At 34.3% G+C, this 12,032-nt stretch overlaps 1 protein-coding gene across 4 annotated transcripts in view; it reads left to right on the plus strand.

The window, feature by feature from the left end:
* Window positions 1-12,032, plus strand: part of XIRP2 (xin actin binding repeat containing 2) — a 693,081-nt gene that overhangs the window by 660,130 nt on the left and 20,919 nt on the right. For all 4 annotated transcript variants that reach the window (XM_045033894.1, XM_045033895.1, XM_011285335.3 and 1 more), the window contains 3 exons: window positions 9,882-9,992; window positions 10,645-10,717; window positions 11,644-11,774. In XM_045033894.1, the coding sequence (XP_044889829.1) occupies window positions 9,882-9,992; window positions 10,645-10,717; window positions 11,644-11,774 (315 nt within the window). The remainder of the gene's footprint in view (window positions 1-9,881; window positions 9,993-10,644; window positions 10,718-11,643; window positions 11,775-12,032) is intronic.

The following is a 12,032-nucleotide window of genomic DNA, read 5'->3' on the forward strand; positions in this document are numbered from 1 at the left end:
CCCAGTGGGTTTTTTTTAAGAATTAATGCACAATACAAATTACTGCAGTTGATTATTAATTTTTGGATTCTTTGAAGACATCTCAGAATTGTGCAGTTCTTCAGCATATTCTGGTTGAAGATAATGCCTCTCTTCTTATCCCTACTTCAAATGCACTCTAAGCACATAATATAAGCGAGTTGAATACATCACTTACTGCTTTTAGGTGTTAAAAACATTGGTTCAAAATAGCTGGCTGATGAAATTCTTACAAAAACACTATATTCATGGTATATGTTTATTGTCTTTAAAATTTTGCATAGCGTTCTTCCTTCAATCTCTTTTATTACGTTCATGTGTAATCATCATGTAGAATTAGGAATGGTAGAATTTTAAATGACTTAGACATTATACAAGTGTGAAGAGCCTTGCACGTTTCCTTTGTGTACAACACTCAATCAATGGTAGCCCTTCATATCTATCTCCTTCCGTGGTTCCCCACTCTCTGTCCAAGCAGACTACAAATGAGGCTTCTAAGTGAATCTGAAATTAGTTGTGACTTATTTACCTGATTTGTCACTTGAATTGATGACAAACACCAGCCATAATGTAATATTCCTATCTGCCACTTCAATCTTTTTCCATTCCCCATATTGCTAGTAGATATATTTACCAGTGAAATTGCAACTAGTTATCCTTTTATTTTTCCCCATTTTTCCTTATTTTGAAGAAAACCCAAATGATCAGAATAATTCATTTGTAACCATAATTAATAATTAACCGACTTTGGGGCACCTGGGTAGCTCCGTTAGTTAGTGTCCAACTCTGGATTTTGTCTTGAAAGTGAAGCCCCATGTCAGGCAGAGCCTGCTTAGGATTCTCTCTTTCTCTCTCTCTCTCTCTGCCCCTCCCCCACTTTTGCTCTCTCTCTCTCTCTCTCTCTCTCTCTCTCTCTCTCACTCTATCTCTCTCAAAATAAATAAACATTAAAAAAAATAAGAATTACACTGCTTTGTTTGCACAGAAATGCAAACAGAAATGCTTGCATCAGAGCCAAATCTGTTTTATTGGACTTCTTCCTTTTATTTGGAATTTATATAAAAATTTGACATGTCATTACTCCCAATGAACAAGACTGATGGCCATAGAGACTCAGAGAGATAGTAAAAGAAGGAGGCAGGTTTGTATACCATGAACTCTTTATGACCTCTTAGAAGGCAAATTGTACTGTCTCAAAGTCATCCTACTTGTACTTGTAATGTCATATGGAAAATACATTGCCAAGAAACAGGCCCAGTTCTATTCCATTATAAGACATAGTGTTTTCTGTGTTATCTGTTGTCAAAAGTAAATACCTATACTTGTGTTTTTAACTGGTTTCCATTTGGTTAAGAAGACCTCGGTGTTCATAAATAATACTTTTTTTAGCAGAGGTAATGGGCACTTTTCATTCTTTTTGACATCTGAAATTCCTTCTATACTTGGGAACTCCTCTACCCAATGAGGCAGAAGCGGCCTCCACTAGAGAAGCTGCAAATACCATACACTTATTCTCCTAGACTGGCCGGATTCTGGGACCTATGAACTAGACTGCACCAATCAGATACTCCAACTGAGACTTTGCATAAAGAAGTAATGAAATGACATCAGAAGCAGGGACTGTGTTGGAATTAATTTTAATTATGGCTGGTGGCAGGAGATTAGCTACATCCAATTTCAAGAAATAACTATTCTAGAAGCAGCATCCATTATATAGTATTGATAGCTTTGGCAATGAACGTGTCTGGTGTTCAGTGTCAGCAGCATGGGTGCATTCACCAGACGGTTCTGCAGCATTACTCAGCTCTGTTACCATCTATAAAATCCCCAAGTCTTATTTTTGGATATCTTGGAAATTCTATAAATTCCACTCCCCATTTATGCCACCCAATGTCTCTTTACCAAATTACCTTTCCTGTTTCAATCAGTCAGACTCTGATGGTTGAAACTGAGAGTTATGATGAGATAAAAAGATATGTAATCTACAAATATTAACATTTCTTAATTTATTGTCTACATGAGAGTCATACAACAGGACTTCTAGGAAAGAGTTAAGTGTAGTAAGAAATGAGTAATTGTAGATGAAATCACTATGAACTGACTGTTCACTGGGTATCAGTTCATGAAGATGAACCATAGAAAAACTGAATAGGTGATCCCAAAGGCAGTCTCTGGCCATGTCTCTGTAGAGTATTTCCATGTCCTAGCAGCCAGAATGATTTGGCAGAGTCATAATATGCACAGGCACTTTTTGCTTATCTCCTTTTAATAAACCACCCAAATCCACTATTTCTCTGGTGGGGGAAAAAAAAAAACAAATGTATGTATTAGAACTTGTTTCTTCTTTAGTTTCTGGGCTTTGTTCTGTAATGAAAAATTCATGGTGAAGTTCGATGGTAAAATTCACAGAAAAGCCATAGACAACCTACTTTCATCCCATACTTTTTTTTTTTGCCTTGTTTACTGTGTAAATAGCTGACACAAAGTAAGTGTTCAATGAATGTCTGTTAGGTAAATATAGCACATACTAATGTAGCACTCATGAGCCAGGTATTCACATATATTAACCTACTTCCTCCTCACAATAACCTTCTGAGACAGGCAGTATTATTATTCCCTTATTAGTCCTTTGTATTTGGGGGTAGGGGGAAGAGGACAAGAAATGGACACACTGAAGATCTAACTAACTTGCCCAAAGAAAGTGAGCAAACGTGGTCCTAACTCAAGAAGAATGACTCTGGAGTCTGTGCTGTGTGTGTGTGTGTGTGTGTGTGTGTGTGTGTGTGTGTGTGTATGTTTTATTCAGCTGATAGTAATTAAGCACCCACCATATGTCAGGCACAAAAATTCAATGATGAGTACATTATTTTGCCCTCAAGGAGCTCACTATATCAGAGAAATAGACATATAACAAAAATTAAAGTGCAATTATTCTGTGATAGAAAATATAAATGAGGTTTGTTGGGACACAAGGAGGTGACAGAAATTACTCTGAATGAAAGATGGTCAAGGAAGACATGTGAGAACAGAGAATGCTCCTGCTGAGATTTGAAATAATTTTTTCATGAATATAGAATTGCATTCTAGGCAAAAGGAAGATCTTACACAAAAGGTAAAAAGAGTATGATATATTTGTGAATACAGTGAGGCATAACTGAGGCGTGAAGTTGGAGATGCAGGCAAAGCCCAGATAATAAAGAAATTCTAAGTTATGTTAAAGAACTGTTACATTTTTCTAAGACAATCAAGAGCCATTGAAGAAACTTAAATAGGAGAGTAAAATGAATAGATATGCACTGATGAAAGATGTTTCTGGCTAACTAAGACTGAAATAAAGGGGGTCAAGTTTAGATGGAAGAAGAAAAGTTGGGAGACTACTGAAATAGATTAAATATAAGGAACTTAAATGGGTCAAAAGTTTAGTCTAAAGAGGGCATGGACTCAAGAGATCATTAGACATAGAATTGGCAGGGCTTATAAATCTCTTGGATATTGTTGAGGGAGGGTTGGTAGTGAAGAGGTAGAATTCTTCTTTATTTTGGTTTGCATTAATTAACAGATACATGTAACCTCTGGTTTTCTTTTTTCTTTAAAATATTTTCATTCTTTTTGCAAGTTTTTTATTTATAATTTCACTGTTCCTTGAGACTCTAAGATTTAGCCTCTTTTATCATACTTTTGTGTTTATTTATATCCTAGTGCTTCTTTGGTTTTAAGATGCTTTATGTCTATGTTGATCTGAAATATTGTATATGTACATATATCTTTAACATACATCTACATAAAACTTCTAGAGGGCATCCTTTACAGTAAATTGAATGTTTATATGTATCCTGCTTTTTGAGTTTGTCAAATAAATACTGTTATTTATATAACTAATATGTTTGATGGCCCAGTTGAGAGTGTATCTTTTATATGTCCTTTTTATGAATCTTCAGCATTTTTGGAAACAGGAATATGGCTCTATAAATAATATTTTTGGAAAGAAGAGGCAGTCAGAGTTCTTGCAGTTAAAGCTGGCATTGCTTATTCAGAAACCTCTTTTTGAAGTCAAATGTTTCTACTTTTAAGTGTTTTTTTTTTATTTAAAAAGTTAGGTTTTGCTCTTGGTAGCTAAATAAGACAAAAGCATAATTATTTTCAGTGAAAAAAAGGTGAAATTAATTGAATGATAATACTTCTCCCAGATATTTGTGTAATAAAACTACATAATTCATGCACCTGTATATATTACAAACCTTGCCTCAAGAGAATTTCAAGCTGAGACTTTTTACTCTAATATATGAATATATTTTTATATATTGTACAGATACAGCGATAGATGGATAGATGATTGATAGACATTTAAGTACATTGAGATATAATTATAGAAACTTTTATTAAAACAATGCTGACAATGCCTAGCACAATGTGATGGAGATCATTGGTACTCAAGGGCTGTTGGTTGAATAAATGCATAGGTGAAGCTATATAAAATCAAACATGCTTAGGGATGCAATGATTTCCAAGGAAAAAGTCACTACCTTATCTTAAAAGATTTTTTTAATATTTTGCATTAGGATAAAGTGTTGTCTTTCATTGATCATAAATATCTCAGCTTGCTTTCTTCATGTCATAGTAATTCTGCTCAATGTATTCTGTTTCTAGATGATGCCTGACAACACTTCAATTTCATCAACTCAGAGAATACTAATTCACTAAAAATAAATACATCCGTCCATCCATCCATCCATCCATACATACATACAAACTAGTTTATTTAGCACCATGAAGATCATTTTATAAAAAGGCTATCTGAGAATATATTTTTCTGTTTTGAAAGGTTCTTTCCCTTTCTGTATGTTTGTTGCCTTTGTGCATTCTTTGTTTTCTTGGTACAGGCTTCTCCTCCTAAGATGCCAAATACTCCTTATGGAGTTCTGATCACTTGCAGTGTATGTTCTGATCACTTGCAGTGTTACCAAGGGGCCTCTTTCTGAGAACACTTTGTAAAGTGATTGACATGTTATTGTTATACACATCAGCTTCAGTAATTCTACCAATTATGAAATGTTCAGTATCAAAGACTGTCAGCCAAAATACTAAAAAATAAAATCAGAGGATTATGTGGAAAAAGTTTAGAATCTCAATTTTTAAACTAGATTTAAAATTATAAAATTTTCACACTCTTGGAAAAAAATATGACTATTTGCCTATGCACTTACTCCTTGATATTTCAGGGCAAGGGGGGAGGGATCATCTACTGTCTGCCAGATGCTAAACATTGAGATTTGAGGATACAGGAGTTTAGTTAAAGGAGAAATTCATATTATAAAATAATGGCTATAAAATGTGATAGGCAGGTAATAAAGATATCTACAGAGAGGATGGAAATACAACAAAAAAAAGAAGCAGGAATACGTAACTCTCTACAGAAGTTTTCGAACAGAAAATAATTTTTGAGTCATGATTTCAAAACTGTATAGTGAATGTAGAAAAGCCTTAACCTGAAGCTCAAACCCTAGGGAAATCAAATTTTATATTGTAAATTTTTAAAGCAAATTTTTATTAAAAAGAAAAGAAAAACTCATGGCAGAAGAAACACATCTGAATTTGAATATATCCAAATCTAGAGAAACAAAATATATCAATAGAAATTGTTATGCTCATCACTTAAAAGGAAGAACTGATTATTCTTTCAAACCTTGAATCCATTGACATTTTTGCTAACATAAATAGCACATTTTTGGTATTATGTCTGACAAAGATACAAACAACATTAAAACATCATAACTGTTTCTAGATTTATTAAAAATGAGATTAGTGGTGGGTAAAATAGCTAAATTATTGGCATTGAGCATGAACTTTTTTTCCCACCATAGTGAGGCAGTTACTATGCACTATTTTGCCAAACTTTCATCACATTTTGTTTTATTGGGTATACTCCTAAAAGTCACAATAATAATGAGTCACCATAAAAAAGTTGGTCCTACTCTTTCTTTACTCATTGCGCTAGAATGAGTTTGAATTTTTTAATTTTTTTTAATGTTTATTTATTTTTGAGAGAGGAAACGCAAGCAGGGGAGGGGCAGAGAGACAGGGAGACAGAACCTGAAGCAGGCTCTAGGCTCTGAGCTGTCAGCACAGAGCCCAACATGCAACTCAAACCCATGAGCCGAAGATCATGACCTGAGCCGAAGTCAGAGGCTTAACTGCCTGAGCCACCCAGGCTCCTGAGTTTGAATTTTTATTGGTACAAATGTACGACGTTTTTTCCTATAATGATAGTAAGTTGGGTAGGCAGGATGTGATGTCTTTCCTGTGCTGGAGAAATCTCCTTAGAAGAAGTATATATATCAAGGGTAGCTTTTTGTAAGATACTTGTCTAATATGTGAGCCAACATCAGATTGGTATGAGCTATGCAAACATCATATTATTTTGTGGTTGTGCCACATTCTCTTCTTTAAATTCCAGTATTAGAAGACATGTATCATTCCTTTTTCTATAAATGGAGGGATGAAATGAAAAAAAAATTAAGTGTAATTTAGTGACTTACCCAATATTATGACATACCCAGTAGAGGAGGGAGTTAGTACAAAGTCCCCATTTCTGATTCCTGGTTAATCCATCTGTGAACAACTGCATTTTTGTCTCTTGCAGCCTGAGCTATATTTGAATTTAATATTCAGGAACAAATTTTATTAATTGTTTTGTGTGAATTTATGTATGGTGTTCTTGCCAGAATTCTTTATTACACTTTATTTGTGTAATTTGATTTCTCCTGAGCATCATGATGACCCATCATTTTACCTAACCCTGTACTTTGTAGACACAGCAACTGAGAAGAATGGAAGGCATATTTAAAATCCAAACTTAACTAGCTGCAAAATATGAAACACAGTAATGATAGAAATAAAATCTTGGCATATTTTAAGATAGATTGGATATAAATTATAGCAACCTGGGGGCAGTAAAATTGATATATGGGCAGTAACATACCAAACTAATGTAGCAATTACAGTTCTATTTAGTAATAGCACATAAGTAGAAACTTCAAGCTCTAAACAAAATTTATGTACCCTTGTACTCTTTATGTTGTGTCATCTCCTACAAGAAAACATACTTAGATATGATAGGCATGGATTGTTTTTACTCAAGTAGATACACATTAAGTATAAAGTGCCCAGAAAATGGTAACTTTCAAAATATTTCAAAATTACATCTATTTACTGTTTTTTACTCCCAGTGCTTGCATTTGTCTTAACATACAGATTCAAATCACCAACTCTACTCATTCAACCTGATGATTAGCAGCAAGTATAAGAAGCTAAAATTTCTATAGGTTCCAGGCAAGGTTGTCATCGTCGTCGTCGTTGTTGTTGTTGTTGTTGTTGTTGTTTTAATGTCAACTTGGTGTCACTTATTAGTGAATAATGTGAACAGTGACCAACTCAAAAGTACATGTCCCAACTAAAAAGGTTGACCACTACTTAGTTTGTTCAGCAAGTAACTCCCATGTTGAAATGTGAACCCAGTGTTGCTGGATCTTCAAAGTTTTCAAAAGCAGGCAGAAATTTTGATTTTTGTAGGGATTAACTAATTCCAATTTTAAAACACCAATAAGCATGTCTCTGGTCCATAGCTTCTCACCTGGAACTAAGTAGAGACATGATTCTATAGTAATGGATCATGGTGCCCTTCAGTAAGGATCTTGGTACTGTTCAGGTTCCCACTGTCCTTTGCTTTTTCATTGTCTGTTTAATCTGTATCATAAGAAAGCCATAGAATATTTCCTTTAGGGGCACCTGGATGGCTCAGTTGGCTAAGTGTCCAACTTCAGCTCAGGTCATAATCTTGCGGTTTGTGAGTTCAAGCCCCACATTGGGCTCTGCATTGACAGTGAAGTGCATGCTTGGGATTCTCTATCTCCCCCTATCCTGCTTTTTCTCTCTCTCCCTCCCTCTCTCAAAATAAATCAATAAACTTAAAAAAAGAATATTTCCATTATATCTTCATAGATGGAAATGCTTGTCACAGTTGTAAACAATGATCATGAAAAGACCACGCATTTTTTCTCTTTGCAGCCTTCAATGATTGTTATTGTTCCCTACAGCCCAGTGTTATTGATCTCCTTAAATAAAACTTAATTATGCAAAGCTTCCTATTAAATCAAATTTTGATTATTTGAACTTAAAGGAAAGGATATGGATTATTTATTTTCTATACTCCCTCTTGAGAAAGTAAAGTACATGATTTGTTTGTTGTTCCATCTCATTTCTAGGACATTCTCTGGCAAATAGATTGTTGAATGAAATCAATTTGTTAATAGAATTTTGTGATTTTATCATTCATTCATTAAGTAAACTTTTCCTTAAGAATATCCAAACTTTTTTTCTTAATTCTCCTTCCTAGAAAAGTAAAATAAGATTGGATCATGCTATATATCTCTAGGCAGATGTCTGATTGCTGCTTGGTTAATCAGAAGGTTTACCCTGTATACCAAATACCCTTAGAGGGAAAAAGTCCGCTAGCAAAAAAACAAAAACAAAAGAAACAAGTTAAGTTCTCATTAATTAATTATAAACTTATTTTTAGTCTAAAGGATTAGAATTTGACTGCTCAAAACTATTTAACTTTGTGTAAAAAAAATTAGTGCTCATATTTGATGAAAAATAATGGACCTTGGCTCACCTGACTATTTTCTACAAAGACAAATTTTTAAAAATTAGACCTCAAAAACAGTATTTGATGGTCATGTAGATATCAAGATAAAAGTGAACTTCCAACTTCAAACAAGTTCAAATTCATGTGTTCGTAGAATCTCTTCATATCCTTATTTTTTGAAGTTAAGATTTTTAGCAATATGCCAAATGACTCATCATAATCAATCAATCATATACTTATGTCAGATCACATTCTGTAGTAACAAGAGGGCTGGATCACCAAAATTAATAGGAGCATCAAAGTATCCAATTCAGCCAGGGTCGCCTGTGATAACTTAACCCAAATCAAAAGTTGCCCCATGCATGGAGAGAGACATACACATTAGCATAATATGGTCTGTTTATGTTGGTTACATTTAATGGTTTTATTCTTCATTTGAACTCTGGACATGTCATCAAACTAGATGGCAAACTTGGAGACTAGAATGTCTTTCTGTAAAAAGTTTGGCTGAAAAGTCTTTCTGAAAAGTTGGCTGATAAACAACAAAATACATTTGTTTTCCATAAGGATTTGCATTTTCGTTTTGAGATTCATCTTTCTCATATTATAGCTTACTAAGGGTAGTAAGCAGAATAATGGCTCTTGAAGATACCCATGTCCTAATCTGCAGAATCTGTGAATATATTAAGTTACATGGCAAAGGAGAATTAAGATTGCAAATAAAATTATAGCTGCTAATCAGCTGACCTTTTGACAGGGAGAGAGTCCTGGATTACCCAAATTGTCCCAATGTAATCACAAGGTGGAACAGGGAATTGGAAGAGAGAATCAGGAATGGAAGTGTGAGAAACATGAGCAGAAACAGGGCCGTGAGCCAAGGAAAATAAGCACGCTATCTAAAACTGCAAAAGCCAGGGGAATAGATTCTCCCCTAGAGCCTGCAGAAAGGAATGCATACCTTCTAACACCTGTCACCACCCCCAGTGATATCCATTCAGGGATTCTGACCTATAGAACTGTAAAATATATTAAGTTTTTGCAGTTATAAACCAATCACTAAGTTTGTAATAATTTGTAACAGTAGCTAAGAAAACTAATACACTGAGGAACTTTAATTTTTTTCAGAAGACTGTCACTAAAATTGCATTAATAAAAAAAAAGTTAACATTTTCAAACTTTTATTAAAACACGGTGTATTTCTTCATTCATTTCCTTTCAGGAGATAATCCACAGCAGCCAAGTGGACATTTCAAGAAGCAGCCAGGAAATGGAAAGAAATGAACAAGCAGCCTCCAAAGCACACAAAAGTGACGTTCTTGAAACAGAAATGGTAACTACTTAGAAACACAATACTTTCCCATTTCCAAAACTGTGTGGAAATTCTAATCTCGTTGTAAACAATTGCTTTTAATGTCCTTTATGTATTTAATACCAATATACATCAGATCTATTTCCCCATTTTGGCACTGATGTTCTTTGAAAAATAAAATGATCATGCTAAAATTTTAAGTGCACTTTAGTTGTTAATTTATATATGTTCTGTTATACCATGAGTCCATGCATTAAAACAAGGGATAGAGGGGCACCTGGGTAGTTCAGTTGGTTAAGCATCTGACTCTTGATTTTTGGCTCAAGATTTGACTCTTGATTTTGGCTCCCAGGATCATGGGGTCACGCTGAATGTGACCCTGCTTAAGATATTCTCAGTCTCTCTCTCTCTCTCTCTCTCTCTCTCTCTCTCTCTCTCTCTCTCTCTCTCTTTCTCTCTCTCTCTCCTCTGTCCCTCCCCCCTGCTTGCTCTCTCTCCCTCTCTCTCAAATTAAAAATTAATTAATTAAGGGACAGAAGTTTAGTTAGCATCTCTCAAAGTGCACCGACATCTTGAATGAAAATCACTGTGAAATGAAGAATATATATATGCAGTACTAAAATAACTGACTTCTTAAAAACATTTATTTATTTAAAATTATCTTTAAACACAGGCCTCTCATCTTGAAAAGCACACTGAGGAAATAAACCAAGCTTCTCAGTTCCATCAATGTGTTCAAGAAACAGGTGAGAATCTGGTATTATTTGACCCCAGTATGCCTTTCTCCTACTCATGTGTCTGGGTTTGAATGGAGGACTTCCAAAGCATAATCCCTCCCACTAAGTACATTTAATAACTATGACTCACAGTCCCAAAGGAGACAAAGTAGTATTTCTATACATAATTAGGTTCTGCCTATGGTAACAGATGCAATAAGCTTCTAAAATAGTTCACTGCCCATCAGTCTTATGAATTCATCCTAAAAGCCTAGAAGGTGATACGCCAGTCATCTGTGAATTGCCTTTTGCCTCGGGCACCTACAGTAAAACTTAATGTTTATCAACTTCCCTAAGAACAGAAATGTTATCTAGATTGTATTACTTTCAATAACAGATTTTAACACTTCTAAATTCAGTTTTCAACCTTTTACATGAAATTAAACTATAGACAAATCTGTACAAGTTTGCATAAGACAGGTACAGGCTGTCTTGCCCATAAAAGGGGAATGAGAAGTTTTGTTGCCTTGAAGAGCTAAAAGGGAAGATTTAAGCCAATTGTGACCCAATCATTACTTGAGTCTGTCTGTATTTTGGCTTTATTTTGGTTTTGCAAAGGAAGCAGGTATTCCTTTTCTGTCCTTCTGGTGTGCTTTTCTTGTTTTATAACTTATATTATTTTTTCCTAAGCATGAAAGTAAAACATGCTTGTAGAAAACTTGAAAAATATATACAATTAAAATAACAGTTCCTTCAATTACGACCTCTCGTGTAGAGATAACCACCACCATTGTTCTCCCTATATTTCTTGACACTAACTTACATAATGAAATGGTGCCATATGTATATATTTGTACCTTGAACCTTTTCATTTAACATATATTGTGAGAAGCTTCCTTCTCAAACATCATGTTTATTAGTTACATAACATCCCTGGTATTCTTTTCTGTTTGCAGTCATTGATACACCTGAGGATGAAGAGATTCCAAAGGTTTCAACAAAGTTTTTAAAAGAGCAGTTTGAAAAGTCTGCCCAGGAAAAGGTCCTTTATTCTGAGAAAGAGATGACCCCAGCCAAGCAGATTAAGGTAAAACAATATCTCTATATGGAAACATATTAAGTGTAAAACCAGATGTAAATGCATAGCATTTTCAAATTATTGAATGTTTTATGTGGTTTTTCAACTAAATCTGGAGCCATTACTTTTTTTTCCCCCATAAGGAGAATATTATTCTACATGAGAAAAGCAGTAGAGTTAAAACTTTTCTCACTAAAAAAAAAAATAGGGAAGAAAAAATTATATATGCTCTAAAGTTTAATAACTAGCATTAGATAAAATAATAAA

Source organism: Felis catus, chromosome C1 (assembly GCF_018350175.1).
Source record: "Felis catus isolate Fca126 chromosome C1, F.catus_Fca126_mat1.0, whole genome shotgun sequence".
NCBI lineage: Eukaryota > Metazoa > Chordata > Mammalia > Carnivora > Felidae > Felis > Felis catus.